At 44.4% G+C, this 20,857-nt stretch overlaps 1 protein-coding gene across 2 annotated transcripts in view; it reads left to right on the top strand.

Annotated features, from left to right (window-relative positions):
* Window positions 1–2,558: 2,558 nt before the first annotated feature.
* HERC6 (HECT and RLD domain containing E3 ubiquitin protein ligase family member 6) overlaps window positions 2,559–20,857 on the top strand; it is a 52,114-nt gene continuing 33,815 nt past the window's right edge. For both annotated transcript variants that reach the window (XM_012647169.1, XM_012647170.1), the window contains exons 1-5: window positions 2,559–2,757; window positions 5,604–5,763; window positions 7,962–8,038; window positions 16,836–17,063; window positions 19,385–19,479. In XM_012647169.1, coding sequence (XP_012502623.1) covers window positions 2,559–2,757; window positions 5,604–5,763; window positions 7,962–8,038; window positions 16,836–17,063; window positions 19,385–19,479 — 759 coding nt within the window. The remainder of the gene's footprint in view (window positions 2,758–5,603; window positions 5,764–7,961; window positions 8,039–16,835; window positions 17,064–19,384; window positions 19,480–20,857) is intronic.

Raw genomic sequence — 20,857 nt, forward strand, 5'->3', positions numbered from 1 at the left:
GGAAAAAAAAAAAAAAAAGAGGTCACGTTGACTAATACTGCCACCTAGAGTTAAAATTCAAAATGGTCATTTCTTGTCTATAAGGAGAATACGAAAGGTCCTGGTTTGGGCAGGTCTTTTTTTTTCCCACTGACTTGTGCTGGGCCATCCTAATTGTCTTGTTCATTAGTGAAAAATCACTAGATGAATTTTCTAGGTGGCCATCTGGTGGTAGGTGGGATGGCAGTTGGAATATAATCAAAAACTAAGCTAATACATAGAGTCTGTTCTATTTTCCATTGTCCTAAGGGCTGGGAGCACAGAGTGTGGACCTGAACTCAGAACAATGGGGTTAAAGCAGGAGACGGTCCTGCTTTGGAAGAGGGCATTGGAAACTTGCAACCTCCCTACCTCTTCTCGGATGTTCTTCTAGCTGATCCTCGAGCATTTCCCTCAGACATCTTTTCCTCCTTCCTAACTGGTTTATTCTGTATCTCTCCCCAACTCCACTCACTCCACGGTGACATTTATCTGCTCATCCCGTCTCTATCCCCTTTCTAATGCCTCCCTCACCTCACACTGTGTCAGTGCTGGTTGGTGGGAAGAGGGTTTCCATCTGAGATCCCCCACTTATCTTACTATTTATCTTGAGCAAATCACTTACGTTTTCTGAGGCTTCAGTTATTCCCATCTCTGTGGGTATGTAATATGCATAGGGTGGTTGCTTAAACTGAGAGATGCGTTGAGAAAGAGACTGACATGTGGTAGGCGGCAAGCAAATTTTCTTTTCCTTCTCTCAGTCTCCTGCCCTCCATACATCACTGTTAGGGAAAAATTAGTAAAAAAAAATTTTAGTATGAAATATTTCAAAATATTGCCATGAAATATTAGGTACAAATAATATTCAAAGTTTGATTTTAAAGATATGATGACTATGAATTTCAATTATTTTTATTTTTACCTGGGTGTTCTCTGAGAAAGGGACACTCAGACACGTGGTGTAATAAAAAGAAAAACCATGGCTATTCCACTACTCATCTGCAAATTTGGGGCAAATGACTTCCACCTCTCCAAGCCCTCTTATGCCTGCTAATCTATGGTTACAAGGACACATTAACTAATGTAGCTGGAAGGATTTTGTAAAGTCTAAAGTAAATACTAATGTGAATAATAATTACTATCTTTTGTTTGCTCCATGTTATATCTCTTGTGGACATTCAGTAAAGATTTTTTTTTTTTGGTAGAGATGGGGTCTCACTGTGTTGTCCAAGCTGGTCTTGAACTCCTGGCTTCAACATCCTCCTGCCTCAGCCTTCCAAAGTGCTGGGATTAGAGGCATGAGCCACTGCCCCAGGCGATTTAAAAGAAATATTAACTGAAGATAGAATAATATGGCAGTGCAAAGTGAGATTAGTATTATTAATACATTGGGGGAGGGATGGGTACAAAGTACAGCATTTGTTGTAGGAGCCTGGAGGGAGGAATAATTGATGTAGGGTCCAAGAAAGTCTTCACAGAGATGAGATATTCGAGACATAGGTTTTTTTGTAAACAGAAATGGGAGAAAAGGAAATTCCACACAAAAGAGACAGAACTAGCAGAGGCACACATTTAGAAAAAAGCAACTAGGAGGCTGGGTGCCGTGGCTCACGTCTGTAATCCTAGCACTCTGGGAGGCCAAGACAGGAGGATCGCTTGAGCTCAGGAGTTGGAGACCGGCCTGAGCAAGAACGAGACCCCTGTCTCTACTAAAAATAGAAGGAAATTAGCTGGCACCATGGTGCGCACCTGTAGTCCCAGCTACTTGGGAGGCTGAGGCAGGAGGATCGCTTGAGCCCAGGAATTTGAGGTTGCTGTGAGCTAGGCTGACGCCACGGCACTCTGGCCTGGGCAACAGAGCGACACTGTCTCAAAAAAAGAAAGTAGTTCATTGTGACTATAGTCCGTGTGTGTGTGTGTGTGTGTGTGTGTGTGTGTGTGTGTGTGTGCGCTCGCGCGCGTGTGTTATCTGTAGCTGTTGGCGAGATGAAGATGGAAAGGTTGCTTACAAGCAGATCATAGAGGGCCTTAAGGAGAACACAACCACGAGGATCTTATCTCTCACCATTGTATTTCCAGTGCTAAAATCTGTATGGAAGACGGTAGGCACTCAGCAGCTTTTATTAAGCACGCTAGGCATTACTCTAACACTTTACATATTATGTATTGAATTATCCTAACATCTTAGGTTTGCTGAGCGCTGCCCGTATTTCATACATGTGACGGCTGAGGCACGGAATCGCTAAGTAACCCGACAAAGTGGCATGGCTCACAAGTGGCTTCATTAGGATGTAAATCCAGGTACTTTTCCTCGAGAGTCCTCTCTGCTCTGCAGCACTCGGAGCTCAGGGGGAGAGGTGTCAGGATGACTTGGGGCCAGCACTGCGCTCCGGGGCGAGTGGCGGGCGGGGTGGCAGGGTGGTGGCGGAGGAGGGCGAGGGCAGCGGGAGGTTGGATCGCACAGCTCCCGGTTTCCGGGAAATCGGCGCACAGCAGTCCCTAGCGTTGGGGAGGCACAGAACCCGGAGCGCAGGAGCGGCATGTACTTCTGCTGGGACGCGGGCTCCCGGGGGCTGCAGCGCCGGCGAGCGGCGGGCGCGGGGGACGCGGAGCTGCTGCAGACGGCCAGCGGGGAGCGCCACTCGCTGCTGCTGCTGACCAACCGCACGGTCCGCTCGTGCGGAGACAACAGCCGGGGCCAGCTGGGCCGGAGGGGCGTGCCGCGCGCCGAGCTGCCGGGTGAGCGCTGGGGACCCGGGTGCGGGGGAGCGCGGGCCGGGCGGTGGGCGCTGGCAGCCTGGGGTCCGCTGGGGCACAGGAGACAGGAAAAAGATGCTCCGCTCTGCCGGAGCGCAGCTCCATCGGTTTCGTTTTCCAGAGGTGGCTCGGATTGGTTTCTGTTTCCAATTCAAGTTCAAAGCGAAACTGAGAGCAGAAACTAACCTGGACCGCGCCCCTCTGGACTGAGATGTAGTTGCTTCCTCCAGCCTGCCTTTCGGACCAGTCCTCACCAGCACGCATCTAACTGGAGGAGTCAGTCTGACCTTCCAAACGTGGTTTGTGAGTTGGACACCTGTAGCTCTCTCAGAAATACCGTCGGGCATCTTTTTTCCTAAAATTAAAAAATATATAATAGCATTTTTACCATTACCTATTATTGCAAAAACACGGGAAAGAAAGCCTCTGTAATTCCAACACCCAAAGACAACTGCTAGCATTTTGAAGCATTTCCTCCTTGCCTTTTTTTAATGTATATATTTAATCTTTATGAAAATCATGTCACTATATAGTTTTGTATATGCAATGTTTGTATATGCAACTCTGTAAATTGGTGTAAATTGTGTTTTCACCAAACATAATAATGGCATGAACATATTACCCTTTTGTTATTTATGTTTCAAAAATATATTTTAAATTGCTGCATAACATTCCAAGCTCTGAGAGTACCACGATTTAATTATTCTCCTTTTGTGGACACTAGGTCATTTCTCATTAGGGGCTTTTTTTTTTTTGAGACAGAGTCTCTCTCACCTGGGCTAGAGTGCCCTGGCGTCAGCCTAGCTCACAGCAACCTCAAACTCCTGGGCTCAAGCGATCCTCCTGCCTCAGCCTCCCGAGTAGCTGGGACTACAGGCATGCACCACTATGCCCGGCTGATTTTTTCTATATATATTTTTTAGTTGTCCAGATCATTTCTTTCTATTTTTAGTAGAGACGGGGTCTTGCTCTTGCTCAGGCTGGCCTCAAACTCCTGACCTTGAGCGATCCACCCGCCTCGGCCTCCCAGAGTGCTAGGATTACAGGCGTGAGCCACCACGCCCGGCCTAGGGGCTTTTATAATTAATACTGATTGACATTTTTGTAAGTAAATATTTTACCACATTTCTGATTACTTGCTTAGAATAATTTCAAGAGGTATGTGGAGGGGAAAAATTTTTCCCTACCATCATAGATTCAGTGCCTGGGGCGTGCAAATTTAACTGACAAGACAGACTAACAGAAGAAAAAGTATACGATTTTATTAATCTTTTACATGAAGGGGAATTTACATGCATGGGAATTCACAGAAAAGAAGTTAAACTCAAGTGCTTGGACTCAGGGACTTGTATACTGCATTTAATAAAGGAAAGGGTGTTTGGACTTTAAAAGATGAGAAATTGTGGGAAAGTGACTAGGAAATATATGGAAGATAAGGGTTATTTAAGTAAGAGTTGTTTATGCAGATTCACCTTGGTGTCAACTCTCTGTCTTAGGTGACTCTTCTCTTCCTAGTACAGAAGATGGGGAACATCTTCACAAAGGGATATTTATGCCTCGCTTTTAGGTAGATAAGAGTGGGGCAGAGAACTCTTCCTGCTTCTTTTGATTCACAATTGCCTTCAGCTCAAAATAATTCTTATGCCAAAGTGGCATATTTTTGGGTGGCATATCCTGATCCCCTTCACGCGGAAATTACGGGGAATATGGTACTTAATGCCAAATTGTTCTCCAGGAAGGTGATACCAATATCTACCTTCATGAGAGTATGAATCTTGGGGAAATTTTTTAGCATTGCGTAGATTGCAAGTGAATAGTTGAAAAAGATAAGATCACAAATATAATATAAAATCTTAAGTGTTATAAAAACTTTACTGGCAATGATGTTCTCAACTCCAAACCTCTAGTAATTCACAGACAGACACTTTGGGAAAATAGTTTAGATTGACTTGTAGGGAAGTATGATCAGGTTTTCATTTGTGGGCACATTTAGGGACACCATAGGGGCATATTTGTTCACTCTTCATTGCTAGAGGATCTGGCACTTGCCTCTCACACTCATGAGATATTGGCTTCTTGCCAATTTCCTTCTGAGCAGGGGTGTCCCTGCTCCCAATGTTCAGGGTTGGGAAGACAGAAGAGGAGAATGAAGGAGATCCCGTTTTCCCTCTGGGTCCCTTTATTTTGCTGGGTTTTGCTACCACCATCATAGAGAAACATTTGGTCAAGCGTCATAGTCCCTAGAGGCCCCAACCTCCACAAGGTCCACTCAACTAAATAGCAGCTGTTAAGCGATATACTTAGGGGCGTTAACATTTTTAAGAGTTTATTTGAACATTCAGTGATTCGTGAATAAGGCAGTACCAGACCTCAAGGGATTGGGCTGACAGGGGAGTGCCAGGAGATGCAAGGGGAAAACCTTCATAACAGCAAGACAAAATATTTGATTGGTTAAAGTGCAAAGTCTGGGTTAGTTGTTGGTTTCTCATTGGTTAAGCTTAAGTTTCATTTTCCTAGGGCTAGGCTATGACCATTCACTCTGAGTAGGGTTTCCATTTGGCTACAGAGGAACCCAAGGTGCTGGAGCTGTCTCAGGCTTATGGTCTCCCAATTGATCATTTTAACACAGCTGTATCCCATAAAGACAGGGTAACACACAATGACTTCCTCCACACATTTAGCCTGGACTTCAGGTCTTGATTCAAAAGACCATTGGAAGAGACAGGGAATCTGGGTGACCCTTCCTTTTCAAGGAAAGTGCTGTCTTAAACTTGTTGTTAAATTAATTATTGGGGGGGTGTTGTTTTGTTTTGTTTTTGTTCCCAAAGAACCAATTCAGGCATTGGAAACCCTAAATGTTGATCTGGTGAGCTGTGGGAAGGAACACTCCCTGGCTGTCTGCTGCAAAGGAAGGGTCTTCGCGTGGGGAGCCGGTTCTGAAGGGCAGCTGGGGATTGGCGAATTTAAGGAAATAAGTTTTGTACCTAAGTAAGTATTTCAATTCACTCCACCATTCATTCAATAGTTTTGAGTACCATGTGCCAGGCACCATGCAAGATGACAGAATACAAAGATAACCAACAAACACAGTCCCTAATCTCCGTGTAGTGGGGGGAGGAAGGCAGGAGAAAATTTACAGTACCAATTATTATTCAATTAGAGTCCCATGAAGGAAAAGGGTAGAGTCAAATGAGAAGAGGTGACCCCTAAATCTTAATCTTGTCTATTGGAACATAATTGTAGGGACCCACTTGGACCCCCGGAGTGGTATAAAGATTATTTTAAAGTGAAAACATTTGAGCTACGGAAGATGCAGAAAGAAATCTTATCTCAATTCCCTTTATCTGACTGAAGCAGAGCCTCCCAAAAACCCAGTTGCCATTAACCCCCCCTCAGGGGGAGATTCCTGCAAATTCAGCTGCGTGAAGACAGATTCCCCGTTACCGTTACCATTAAAAAGCCCAATAGAACCTTCCATTCTCTCTCCCTGAAAGTCCTGAAAACTCCCCTTTTTTGACATTGATGTATATAAACTTTCACTTTGGGCAATTCTGCAATAGAGCACATGTATAAACACACCTTGTCTTTTCTCTTGTTAATCTATTGTCAGTTAATTTGCAGGCCCCCAACGCTGGACTCAAGTTGAAAGAGGAAGTTTTGCTCTTAACATAACCTTTCGGCTTGTCATAAGCCACTGGGCCCTAATATTTCACTTAGTAAAATGGGGGAAAATATCACATTTCCTCACAAACAGCTTCCCAGGACAAGTGATAAGATTATCGGTCAGCTCTGAATTGTGCGTTTGTGAATTACGTGCTTAGGGAATTTTCAAACCCATACTTTTTAATACTAGGAAGTTACCTCTTGTTACCTCCTCTGGTCATTAAATTTCATGAGAGACCAATGTGACTTGGGGAAATGAGCATTTAACTTGGAATGAAAAGAACAGGGCTTGAGTCTAGTTTTACAGCTTGTGATTTCTTGGATTTCCGCTGGGTTCAACCATATGAAATTGTTGATAGTTATTGTTACCAAACTGAGCTAGGATCTGTGGGCCCAGTGCAATAAAGCCAGACACCGATGCCAAGATTTGCTGTGGGGGAAAATGGTGTTTCATTGCATGGCACCAAACAAGGAGAATGGGCAGCTGATGCTTAAGACCCGAATCCCCTGATAGCTTGCAAGCAAGGGTTTTTAAAGGCAAGGGTACATTTCAGGAAAGCAGAAGTTGCAGGCAAAATTGTAAATCAATACACAGAAGTTATACATTGATTTGGCCCCAAAAGGCAGGCTATCTGAAGTGGGGGCTTATGGGTCATAGGTGGATTCAGAGAGTGTTTGATTAGCGATTAGTTAAGGCCTTGTCTAAAAGTTGGGGTCGGCGAAAAGGACTGTTAATGTGGGGATGGCTCTTTCTGGACCCCTCAGGGAGAAATTTACAACAAAGAGCTATGGTGAGAGTTCAGTCCTCAGTTCTCCCTCATCTTTGTTTTCCACCTGGTGGGGGGGTTCTGAAAAACAACTCCAGAACATATGTTAAGATGTCATCTTTTAGTTTCCAGAAGGGGACTGTTGTTATTACTGTCTTCTTGCTTATAAGGTTGCTCATTTACTTTTCAAGGCTATCTAAGTGCCTAGAAATTCCCTTGAAGGGACTCAAGATTTTTCCTTTATTTACATGCCTTAGTGGGAGAGGGGTGACTGGCAGGCCCCTAAGAGGGGTCTCTGCTCCATCTCATTATGTGTTTTTGATCCATAAAAATGGCAATTTTGTATGATTCAGCTTAATGGTTTCTTTATCTCACAGGGCTTAAATTAGATGATGAAGGTGTTGGGGTTCTGTAACTTCTAAAGCCCTATACTATATATGTATGAAGGAACTTATTTTTCTATTAGACCAATAAGTATATAGTAAAAATTGGTACATTATATAATGTATTAAAGCCCAGTAAAAATCCCTTTTGCAATATATACTGTTTTGGATTCTGTCTTGTACCTTTGTGCATGTCGATGTCATGTTAAAAACTGTTTGAGGGCTCTAGAATAAAGGTACTACAGAAATACAAGCAGATGAAATTGTTTTCCCAGGCAAGATGTATTACTTGAGATTCTTTTAAATATCTGTAGTTCACTTGGAAATTCACCCTTAATAAGGATTAACAGATTTTATATCATTTTTGTAATAGGAAAATAACAACTCTGACTGGTATAAAAATAATACAAGTTTCCTGTGGACACTATCACTCCCTGGCATTATCAAAAGGTAAAAAACACTTTTTGAATCTCTAAGTGTCATTAGGAAGTAATTTTTTGAATAGGAATGATAACTATTGATTTTTAATGCATTAGGGTTCAATGCATTTAGACATTTTTAACTTTCCAGGTTTTATAAGATATGTTGTTCTAATTTTTTTCCAAATTTCTTTGTTCTTATGGTACTCTAAATAGTGCCTAATTCATGTCTTATTGCCATAAAGGGCTCTCTCTGTTTACATGACCTCCTAATGATTAGGGTCTGGGGGGCTGAGAATTAAATGAACAAAAGATAGATTCACAGAGAAAAGGAACCCAATTTTTATTAATATATTTGAGTACAGGAGTTCACAGAAAGTGAAACTAAAACAAGTGGTTAGATGCCCAGTGATGGGATTGCTGGATCAAATGGTAGTTCTACTTGTAGGTCTTTGAGGTATCTCCAAATTCTTTTCCACAGAAGTTGCACTAATTTGCAGTCCCACCAGCAATGTAAGAGTGTTCCTATCTCTCCACATCCTCGCCAGCATTTGTTGCTTTGGGATTTTTTAATGTAGGCCAATCTCATTGGTGTTAGGTGATATCTCACTGTGGTTTTCATTTACATTTCCCTAATGATTAGAGATGTTGAGCACTTTTTATATGTTTGCTGGCCATTATTCTGTCTTCTTTTGAAAAGTTTCTGTTCCTGTCCTTCGCCCATTTATCGATGGGATTGTTTGATTTTTTTCTTGTTGACTTTTTTGAATTCTAGATAGATTCTTATTATCAGCCCTTTATCGGATGTGTAGAAAGCAAATATTTTCTCCCATTCTGTAGGTTGTCTATTTGCTCTAATGACAGTTTTCTTGGCTGTACAAAAGTTTTTTAATTTGATGAGGTCCCATTTATTTATTTTTGTAGCTGCTATGATTGCTTTGGGGGTCTTCTTCATAAATTCTTTGCCCAGGCCAATGTCTGAAAGAGTCTTCTCTACATTTTCTTTTAGGTTTCTTAAGGTTTCATGCCTTAGGTTTAAGTCTGTTATCCATCTAGAATTGTATTTTGTTAGAGGTGAGAGGTAGGGATCCAGTTTCAATCTTCTGCACGTAGCTATCCAGTTTTCCCAGCACCATTTATTGAAAAGGGATTATTTTTCCCAATGTATATTTTTGTCTGCTTTGTCAAAGATTAGATGACCATATGCAGATGGTTTCACCTCCGGATTCTCCATCCTGTTCCAAAGGTCTATGTCTCTATTCTTGTGCCAGTACCATGCTGTTTTAGTTACTATAGCCTTGTAGTACAGCTTGAAGTCTGGTAGACTGATGCCTCCTAGCTTGTTCTTTTTGCTTAAGATTGCTTTGGCTATACGAGGTCTTCTCTGTTTCCATACAAAGTGTAGAATTATTTTTTCTCAATCTGTATAAAGAATGATGCTGGTACTTTGAGGGGGATGGCATTCATTCTGTAGATTACTTTAGGCAGTATGGACATTTTAACAATGTTGATTCTACCAATCCATGAGCAAGGTAGATTGGTGGTCTGGTCTTCGCAAATTCCATCAGAGTTTGTTTGTCTGGGAAAGTCTTTATTTCTCCCTCATAGATGAAGCTTAATTTTGCCAGGTACAGAATTCCAGGTTGGCCATTATTTTGTTTTAGAAGATTAAGGATAGGCACCCAGTCCCTTCTGGCTTGCAAAGTTTCAGTTGAGAAGTCTGCAGTTAGTCTGATAGGTTTTCCTTTGTAGGTTATTTGCTGCTTTCACCTCACTGCTTGGAGGATTTCTTCTTTAGTGTTTACTTTGGTCAGCCTAATAACTACGTGACATGGTGATTGCCTTTTCACATTGAGTCTCCCAGGAGTTCTGTATGCTTCTTGTATTTGGATGTCTAGATTTATGACCAGGCCAGGCATATTTTCCTCCAGTAGTCCATGAAATAAATTTTCCAGCCCTTGTGCATTTTCTTCTTCTCTCTCAGGAATGTCAATGATTCTTATATTTGGCTTCTTTACATAATCCCACATTTCTTGTATGTTTTGGTCTTGTCTCGTTTCTGTGTTATTTTTCTTTGTCTGATTTGTTTAGCACATAGACTTTATCTTCAAGTTCTGAGATTCTTTCCTCTGTGTGATCCATTCTGTTCTTAAGGCTTTCCACTGTGTTTTAAAGTTCCTTGAAAGCCTCCTTCATCTCCAAGAGTTTCGTTTGGTTTTTCCATAGTATTTCAATTTCTTTAGAGAAATTTTCATTCATTTCCTGTATTGGTCTTGTGGTTTCTTTATGTTGGGTTTCTATTTTCTCTTCAATTCCATTGAGTTTGCTTACAATCCATATTCGGAATTCTTCCATTGTCAATTTAATCATATCATGTAAGTTGTTATCTATTGATGGAGATCAAATATTTTCTTTGGGGGGAGACTTTTCTCTCTCATCTTTCATATTTCCAGTGTTCTTTTGCCGATTCTTTGTCATCAGGCTACTTTGTCAAGAACTGGGGGTGCCGGGGCTGGCTTATAGCTTTAACTCTCGACCCCTGAAGGGACGTTCCTTGACAGTGCTGGGGAGATACGCTCTGGTCCTGTATTGCCTTAGAGGTGTTTTAGCCTATTGGGTTGTCTCTGACCTGCTGTCTTCACCTCTTGCCGAAGGAGATTAGTAAGTTTGGACCCCTTGCTTAGTCTCCCAGGTGGTGAATCACTCTTGTGTGAGTGACTCCACTGAACTCTGCTAGTCTGAGATGGAAGGCACTGTGTTGGGCTATAGGGTTACCCTCTCTTTTGTTGCTTGCAGTTTGCGTGGAGGAGTCGATCATCAAGGTATTCCAATACCTTTGTTTTGGGCTCTAAACCCCCAAATGGGGTATACCAGCACCCCACTCTTTGGGAAATGACTTGTCACTCCCAAGGGTTACTTGAGCCCTGTTGCTGCTTTAGGTGGGGTAAGAAGAGCAACAGGTGCCTGTGAGCCTGAGAGCATGTACTTCTGCGGTTGCTGGATCTGCTGCTAGGGGAGAGCTGCTAATATGTTATTCAGGGCTCTTTCGCCACACTTGCCAGGCAGCTCCAGGTTGGGGGTGTCAATTGGTGCAATTGCTGAGGACGCTGGCCAAGATTTTCCTTCCCGGACCTTAAGCCCCAAGGCTGGCAGCAGCCTGGGCGCCAAACCTGAGCCGAAGTGTTATGTTCTTATCAGATGATCAAGACCAACCCACTGGTCCTATTAAACAGTCTGTCCCCTTTTGCTTAGTTCCCAGGTCCCACAGATTCACCCCAGTCACACAGAGAAAGCAATTTTTCTCCTTTCTCCCTGCCTTCAAGGGTGTAGCCTGCCCTGCCAGGCTGGGGAAGGGCTGTTGCCTGAGACCACCGAATGTTCTGGTCCAGAAAACCTCTTCTCTCGTTTTTCCCCTTCTCCAAGGGCAGGGTCTGCCCTGCAGCAGGGGAGATCAAGCCAGTCTAGCTGCAGAACGGGGGAGAGGCGTTGCCAGAGGCCGCTGCGCGGGAAGCGGCTTCTCTCTTTACTCCGCCCCTCCAAGGGCGGGGTCAGTCTGGCTGGCGGGAAATGCAAGCAGCCGGGCAGGGGGTGGAAGCCTGCCCCGGGCCGCCGCGGGTCTGGGCCAAGAAAGCGGCTGCTCTGGTTTCTGCGCCCCTTCAAGGGCAGGGTTTGACCTGCCGGCGTGAAAAGGCAAGTGGCTGCGGGTGGAATGTTTAGAAAGCGGCATCTCTCCTTACTCCGCCCCTCCAAGAGCGGGGTCTGGTCAGCGAGAGGTAGAAGCGGCCAGGCCGCGGGCAGCTCCGCCTTCAAAGCGGCCTCTCTCGTTACTCCGCCCCTCCAAGGGCGGGGTCTGGTAGGCCTGAGGCAGAAGCGGTTGGGCGGGGCCACGCTCCTCCGAAGCCGCGGGTTCCGGCTTCTCTCATTATTCCGCCCCTTCAAAGGCAGGGTTTGACCTGCCAGAACGAAAAGACAGGCGGAAGGGGCGGAATGTTCAGAAGCGGCTTCTCTCCTCGCTCCCCTCCTCCAAGGGCGGGGCTTGCTCTGCCGCGCAGGGGCAGCGGTGCCGCCTGAGTCCGTTGCCTGGGCCTGCCCTGCTGGGCTGGAGAAGGGGCGGCGCCACAGCGCTTTTAGGCTGTGGACCCCAAAATGGCGGCCGCCCGCCCACGGAGAGCCAGCACCGGAGGCCACTGCTCGGGGAGCAGCGGGCGCTGGGTCTGACATACTGTCTCAAGGAGCCGCCAGCCGTCCCCTGCCGCACTGAGTCGCGCCCGTCCAGTAGGGAGTCCCGCACACTCCACCCCACCCTGCGCCGCCGCCTCTTCGGCGGTTTCCAGGGGCAGAGCCTCTCCCTCGGCGCTCACCTCCCTTGGTCTGGATCCCGCGGGCGCCAGAGGCGAGGAGCCTGTCCCCAAACTCCCTCCCGCGGTCCGGGACGTGTAGCCTCAGACCTGCCCCTCCCCCGCCCAGTGCGGACCCAGCACCCGCACTGGAGAGTCCGAAATGTCCCCCGACTTCGTCTCTTCTCCGCACTGCCCGGCAGCCTGTGCCTCAGTTTCGCACTGACTGCAGACACTTCCCTGTCTGAGTGGAGGTGGAGGTCCAGGGAGGAAGAGTCTCCTCCTGTGGGTCAGACCACACTGCCCAGCCGGCCAGCGGGCGTGGCCGTCCCCGCTGTGTTCCCTATTCTGTGTCCCGCGCTCTCCAAACTTAGCCTCGATTCTCCGATTCACCTTTTTTTCCCCAGCGCTGCTTGTCCCGCGCTGCTTCTCTGCAGATTCCCGACGCTGTTCCTGTGGGAGAGCGATCCGCGCGTGCGTAGCTGTCCGCGTTCTTCGCCGCCCACTCTGGGAGCAGAGAGCCAGGAGGCCGCCACCAGTCCGCCATTTTCCCCCCTCCTACACCCAGCTTTTAGGCAGGAAAGGAAAGCGCAGAGAACTGTTCCTGCGTCTGTTGATTCTCAAGTTGCCTTCAGCTCAAAATAATCTGTATGCCAAAGTCGCCTGTTTTGGGGTGGCATATTCTGATTCCCTTCAAGGGACATGTACCATTTGTGTATTCCTCAGGTGATGTCTTACGCATTATTACAACTGTGGCCACAGCGACTACGGAAAGCTGACATTTATTGGTCACCTTCTGTGTGCTAGCTACCATGTTAAATGCTTTGCATGTATGTCATGTAATTACCTAACAAACACAGGAGCTAGGTATAATTTGGATCCTCACTTCAGCAATGAGAAAAGTTGGGCTCAGAGATATTAAATAGTTTGCCCAACATTACGCAATATTAAATAAAAGAGATGGGATTTGAACCTATACTTGTTTACATCCTAATACTAAGTGCTTAACTGCTAAACCACACAGACTATGAGACCAAGGCATATCCCATGGGTATTGTGTGATTGATTCCTTCTACCTGCCATGTGTAGCCGTTTTGTCTTGGGCACGTTATTTAACTTGGCTGAGTCTTAATTTTCTCATCTGTAGGAATATTGATGCTTAACTTATAGGTTACTTAGAAGATTCAGAGAGATAAAGTACACAGTATACTTTGTACAGTCCATAGCATATAGTGGGGGTATAATAAATATTAGTCTCTTCTCCTTCCTCATGTTGCTTCTTCTTCTTTTTTTTTTTTTTTTTTTTTTGAGACAAAGTCTCACTTTGTTGTCTGGGCTAGAGTGAGTGCCGTGGCATCAGCCTAGCTCACAGCAACTTCACACTCCTGGGCTCAAGCAATCCTACTGCCTCAGCCTCCCAAGTAGCTGGGACTACAGGCATGCGCCAACATGCCCGGCTAATTTTTTCTATATATTTTTAGCTGTCCAATTAATTTCTTTCTATTTTTGTTAGAGACGGGGTCTCGCTCTTGCTCAGGCTGGTCTCGAACTCCTGAGCTCAAACAATCCGCCCGCCTCGGCCTCCCAGAGTGCTAGGATTACAGGCGTGAGCCACCACGCCAGGCCTGCTTCTTCTTAATTATTGAAATGGGCCAGATATGGTGGTTCATGCCTGTAATCCCAGCACTTTAAGAGAGTGAGGTGGGCAGATCGCTGGAGGCCAGGAGTTCAAGCCTGGGCAACATAGCAAGACCCCGTATCTACAAAAAATAGAAAAATTAGCCAGGCATGGTGGCACATGCCTGTACTCCCAGCTACACAGAAGGCTGAGGCAGGAAGATCACTTGAGCCCAGGAGTTTGAAGTTGCAGTGAGCTATGATGATACCACTGCACTCCAGCCCAGGCAATGGAGCGAGATCCTGTCTCAAAAAAAAAGAAAGTAAGAGAGTGAGTACCTGGGTGGAGTGACAGGGTCTTTCTATTTTATAAGGAGCTCAGGGAAGATTCTTATAAGATGTCCTGTGAGCAGAGACCAGAACAAGAAGGCAGGGAAGGAGACAGGATGCTAACCATGGAAGAATGGTCCAGATGCAAAGGCCATGAGGTAGGGGCATGCTCACCCGTGTGCTCCAGGAACAGCAAAGGGTCTGGAGGAGGAGTGAGCAAGAGGGTGACGATGTCCATAAAGTGGTGGTGGGCAGTGCTGTTGACGTGGGGTTTGTGAGCTGGAGAATTGGCCCTTATTGAGTGAGATAGCAAGCTCCTGAAGCATTCGACTGGACTCAGATTTTTAAAAGATCACTCTGCCTGCTTTTTGGAGAACAGGCTGTTGGGGGCAAAGGAGGATTATGGGAGATCAGTGAGGCACTATTGTAATTTTCCAGGAGAGAAGTGTTGACAGCTTAGCCAAGGTGGTAACAGTTGTTAATGGAAAAAACCCAAACTCTAAGATAATTTAAAGAGGTTTATTCTGAGCCAAATATGAGTGACTCCTGGCCTGGGGATAAAGAAATCCAAGTAAATGGTCCCAAGGCAGTTAGGTTACAGTTTGGTTTTATACATTTTTAGGGAGACAGAAGTTGCAGGTAAAATTATAAGCAAGTACGTAGAAGATTTACACTGGTTTGGTCTGAAAAGGAAGAACATCTCAAGGTTGGGGGAGGGGTAGGTTATAGGTTATAGATTATAGGTTATTGGTGGGTTCAGAGATTCTTTCATTTGTAATTGGTTAAAGAAATAAAGCTTTGTCTACAGACTTTGAGTCAGTAGAAAGGAATGCTTGAGTTAAGATAAGGGGGGTCTGCCAACCATAGAGCAAACTACAATATCCAAAGTGATTGGTTAAATAAATTGGTAGTGTGCAAGTGTGACTTAACCTTTGCCTTGCATGGCCTTAGGTCCAGTTTGTAATTAGTTTAAACTCCAAAAGGGAGAAGGTTTTAGGAGGCATGTCTGAGCTCCTTCATGGCTGGGAACTCAGTTTTAAGGTTTTTCTGGGGTTTCCTTGGCTAAGAGGGGGTCTGTTCAATTGGAATGGGGTTTAGGATTTTATTTTTAGTTTATACAATGGAGAGGTGAGAAATGTTAGGGTAGGAACTCGTGGTGCAGAATGAGAAAGAATTCTTGACACAAAGATTAGGATAGAAAGAAGTAAATACTTTTTCTCCCAGAGAGGAAAGGGCTTGGCACAAGAAAGAAAGAAAGAAGCAGGGCTAGCCCCCAGGCTAAGGGGCTCAGGTTTTCTACGGGGATAAAGAGAAGAAAAAAAGATTGCTGCCAGCTGGCAGCGGAAAACAGCTGTGGAACGGCTGTGTCTGTTTTTCCTTTTTTCTTTCTCTTCTCCATGAGGTGGCTTATCAGAGTCCTTGCAATGTGGTCTGGCGAGAGCTGGGGATGGGAGGAGCCCGTACCCGTGCTGTCTGCTCAGGGCTCTTCAAGGCTGTTAAACAAACTCTCAAATAAAACTAAGTGACAACGTGTTTAATCAAACAAAGGGGCAGTTGTGCTGTGATCTTTCCCTTCAAAGGGGCAATGATGTGCATTGAGTTTACTCTTCTTTTTTCTTTCTGTTAGATAGTTTATTTTTCCTGTTAGTGTATTAGCAAGGCCATCCTTTAAGAAATGGTTGGATTCTGGGTAGATTTGGAAGCTAGGAGGTTTGTATTTGCTGGGTTGAAGGGTGTCAGAGAGGAGTCAAGGATGACTCCAAAGTTTTTGGCCTGAGCTGCTGAAGGAACACGGTTGCTCTTAACTGGGAGGGAGAAGAGTGGACATTGTTTGAAGGGACGTTTGAGGGTGACCTTGACCACCTCTTTGCCTTTAGTCATAATACTTTAATTCCATTTCCTTCTTTATTCCTGTTTTATATTTTAAAGATTTATAGAATTAAATAAAAATAGAAATAGGAGGAAATCCTGCCATTTGGGACAACATGGAGGAAATTGGAGGACATCATACCAGGTGAAATAAGCCAGGCACAGAAAGACACATACCACATGATCTCACTTATATGTTGGGTGTAAGAAAGTGAAACTCATAAGATCAGAAAGTAAGGGTGGTTGCCAGGGGCTGGAGGGTGGGGGAAAGGGGCAGGTATTAGTCAAAGGGTACAAACTTTCGGTTATAAGATGAATAAGTTCTGGAGACCTAAGGTACAGCCACGTGACTATAGTTATTATAATCATACTGCAATGTATACTTGAAATTTGCTAAGAGAGATCTTAAGTGTTCTTCCTACACACACATAAAAAGGGTAACTCTGTGAGGTGGTGGATATGTTAATTAGATGATTGTAGCAATCATTTCACAATGTGTATGTATTATTAAAACATCATATTATATACCTTAAATATATGTAATTTTTATTTGTCAATTATACCTCAATAAAGCTGGGGAAAAAAAAGATTTGTACAATTAGGGTGGAAGTTTCTCCTTGAATTTGGTATTCCAATATGTGTGCAATTCTGAGTTTCTCTTTGTTGCTTTTGTAGACAGCCAAGTGTTTTCATGGGGCAAGAACAGCCAAGGGCAGCTGGGCCTGGGGAAGGAGTTCCCCTCCCAAGCCAGCCCGCAGAAGGTGAGGTCCCTGGAGGGGATCCCGCTGGCCCAGGTGGCTGCAGGAGGGGCTCACAGCTTTGCCCTGTCTCTCTGTGGGACTTCATTTGGCTGGGGGAGCAACAGTGCAGGGCAGCTGGCCCTCAGCGGGAAAAATGTCCCAGGTAAGGAGACAGTCTTCTTCTTGCACTCAATCATTATTTCTTTCCAGGTGGAAGCCCAGCTTGGCAAAGGGCAGTCTCAACGGTTAAAACAGTGGTTCCAGAACTTTGGGATACATTAGAATCACCTGGGGAGCTATATTAATTTCCTATTGCTACTATAACAAATTACCACAAACTCAGTGGCTTAAAACAACACAGATTTATTGTCCTACAGTTCTGGTGGTCTGAAGTCTGATGCGGGTCTCATTGGGCTAAAGTCAAGGTGTCAGCAGGTCTGCCTTTCTCCCTAGAGGCTCTGGGGGAGAATCCATTTTCTTGCCTTTTCCAGTTTCTAGCCACCACCCGAATTAATTGACTCATAGACCTCTTTCTTCTTCAAAGTTAGCAGTGGCTAATTAAGTCTTTCTTAAGTCACATGACTTTGACATTGACTTTTCTGCCTCCTTCTTCCTCAGTTAAAAGACCCTTGTGATTACACTGTACCCCACCTGGGTAATCCAGGCTAATCTCCCCATTTTAAGGTCAACTGATTAGCAACTTTAATTCCATTGGCTCTCTGAACTTCCCTTTGCCATATAACATATTCACAGGCTCTGGGATTAGAAAATGGGAGACCATTATTCTGCCCACCATGGGATCCTTTTTTTTTTAGATGGGGTCTTGCTATGCTGCACAGGCTGGTCTCAAACTCTTGGGCTCAAGTGATCCTCCTGCCTCAGACTCCCGAGTGGCTGGGATTATAGGCATGTGAGAATCCCAGGATCCTTTAAAAGTTCCAGTGCCCAGGTTGCACCCAATACCAACTAAATCAGAATGTCTGGGTGTAAAACCCAGGCATCAGTTGTCATTAAAGATCCCACAGGACTGCAATCCCAACCCCTGGGCTGCATCCCAGTACCAGTCCATGGCCTGTCAGAAACCCAGCTGTGCATCACCACCTGAGCTCCGCCTCCCTCCTGGTCCTGTCCATGGAAAAATTGTCTTCCATGAAACTTAGAAACCAGGCAGGCCTCACAGCAGGAGGTGAGCAGCAGGCCAGCGACGAACTTCATCTGTATTTACAGCCGCTCCGCATCACCACCTGAGCTCTACCTTCCCTCCTTCCCCCTCCACCATCCTTGGAAAAATTGTGTTCCATGAAATTGGTCCCTGGTGCCAAAAAGGTTGGGGACCACTGCCATAGGTGATTCCAATGTGCAGCAAAGTTTGGGAACCTCTGGACTGGAAGACTGCTAGCATTAAAGGAAACAACCTCGAAACGAAACTCTGAACGAAACTCCTCCAAACAACCAGTTCTCCTAAATACAAAACTCACCAAGATGTCATCCCCACAAACCCCATCCTCCTCTGTTCACTTCTTTACGTTTGGCTCACACATAGCACCTGCTATGTACCAGTACCGTGCTGGGCTCTCACACCCCTTTCATTTGACCATCTCAGCATAAGGTAGGTTTTTCTTGTTATCTCAATTATTATAACATATTTGCAGGGCACCTACTGTGTGATAGAAATGTGTGAAAGTCGTCAGAAGCAAAATGGAGTCCCTTATGTCAAACCCCAATAAAACGGAATCGGGAGGCCATGAAGGAAGGGTACTTGCGCATATTTGCCTGATAACAAGAACTGTTGAAAAATATTCTGCTGAAACCACAAACTTGCAGTTAAGGCCCCTTCTACAAGAACATCTTTCCAGTAACAACCTTTCCTAACCGCAGCCTTGCAAGTAGCCTTACTAAATTGCAACCTTGCAGTCAGGGTCGCTTCTGTGAAGATGGTCTCCTAACAATGGCCGGTACACATGTCATGGCCTGCCATGAGCCCCTGTAACCAATGAACTTCTGTTTCAAAACAACCTGCAGGTACTTCTTCTTTTTGCCTTTAAAGGTTTCCCTTTGCCTCAACCTCCCTGGATAGGCCCATGGCCCACCATGGCACACACGTCCTGGACTGCAATCCTCTGTCATTCATTCGTGAATAAACTCTTTGCTTTGAGAACCTTGCTGTTGTTATCTTAGGTAGACAAATGAATATAACATGATTTCGGTATTGTTAGGGAAGAGGGTCTTGAAGCTTAGCTTTTAAGGTCAATAGCATTCCAGATGGTTAAATAGCTTCCAGAAGTAAATGTTAAAGGACCACTTTTTTCCCCAAATCAGGGTTTCTCCTCTGTTTTATACTCTTATTGTTCACTTTGTAAAATTATGTTAATGAATTATAAGAATAATAAAAATATAAAAGATAAATATAAAAAGGTATAAAAATATAAAAACTCACGAAATCCAAGTTTCCTATGCTCCAGAAATTCTGCTTTCTTTCAACAGCACAGAGCAACAAGCCTCTCTCAATTGGTGCACTGAAGAATCTAGGTGTGATTTATATCAGCTGTGGTTATGAGCACACTGCAGTGCTTACCCAGGTAATCCAGAATGTGCTGCAATTTTTTAAGTTCCATAGAGATGTTAACAAGGTACATGTACAAATTACTGTTGTAAGTAAGAGGTCTTAGTATATTTGGGCTGCTATAACAAAATTCCATAAACTGAATGGCTCATAAACAATAGAAATTTATTGCTCACAGTTTTGGAGGCTGGGAAGTCCAAGATCAGGGTGCCAGCAGATTTGGTGTCTGATAAGGGCCAACTTTCTGTTTCATAGACTATTGAATTTTCACATAGTGGAATTTTTGGAATTTTTGTCAATAGTGGAATTGACAAATATGTCCTCACATAGTGGAAGGGGTAGGGGTCCCTCTTGGGCCTCTTTTGTAAGGGCACTAATCTCATTCATGAGGACTGCACCACCATGACCAAATCATCTGCCAAAGTCCCCACTTCCTAGTACCACCACATTGAGGGTTAGGATTTCGGCATATGGATTTTGGGGGCACACAAACATTCAGATGGTAGCTTAAAATATATGTCAATATCCAGACATAGTTATTCAATGTACAAATATCTAAAGAGGAGAAGTGAACCAAATACAAACCATGAGATTTTTCAAGCTCCTATAGCAAAAGCTAATTTCAGCTTTAGGAAATATTTTTATGCTTCTACTAAATTAGATTAATATAGGAACTAATCCTGCTAAGTAATTATTTATTGACAGTGTAATTCTACAGATAAAAATTATTATAGAAGCAACAAAGTAATTTTTATAGTTTTCAGTAACCCACTTTATTGTTTATATATTTATTTTATTAAAAAAATTTTTTTAGAGACAGAGTCTTGCTTTGTTGCCCAGAACTCTTGGGTTCAAGTGATTATCCTGCCTCAGCCTCCTTAGTAGCTGGGACTACAGCTGGGATTGCAGCCACTGTGCTTGGTTTAATAACCCACTTTATAGACTAGAACATACTTTGTTTCATTTCTTGGGCGACATGATTATGACCCAGCTTCCTGAATGTTTTCCTCCCCTTCTTGTCCTGGCCATACAATATTTTCCAACGGGATGGATTCTTTCCATAGCCATAAGGAATAGACTTGAAAACTATTTGTGTTGTTGAAATGTTTGTTTAAAAACTATATACACGAAATGATTTTTATTGTTTGTTTTAAACACATGTCTTAAATTAGAAAACCTTCAGTTGTTTGGATTATATTATTCTTAGTTGCAAGGAGAAAGCTAGTTTCTTTTTTTTTTGAGACAGAGTCTCACTGTGTTGCCCAGGCTAGAGTGCCGTGGCGTCATCCTCGCTCACAGCAACCTCAGACTCCTGGGCTCAAGTGAGCCTCCTGCCTCAGCCTCCCAAGTAGCTGGGACTACAGGCATGCGCCACCATGCCCGGCTAATTTTTT

This window comes from Propithecus coquereli, unplaced genomic scaffold (assembly GCF_000956105.1).
Source record: "Propithecus coquereli isolate 6110/MARCELLA unplaced genomic scaffold, Pcoq_1.0 Scaffold26, whole genome shotgun sequence".
Classification (NCBI taxonomy): Eukaryota; Metazoa; Chordata; class Mammalia; order Primates; family Indriidae; genus Propithecus; species Propithecus coquereli.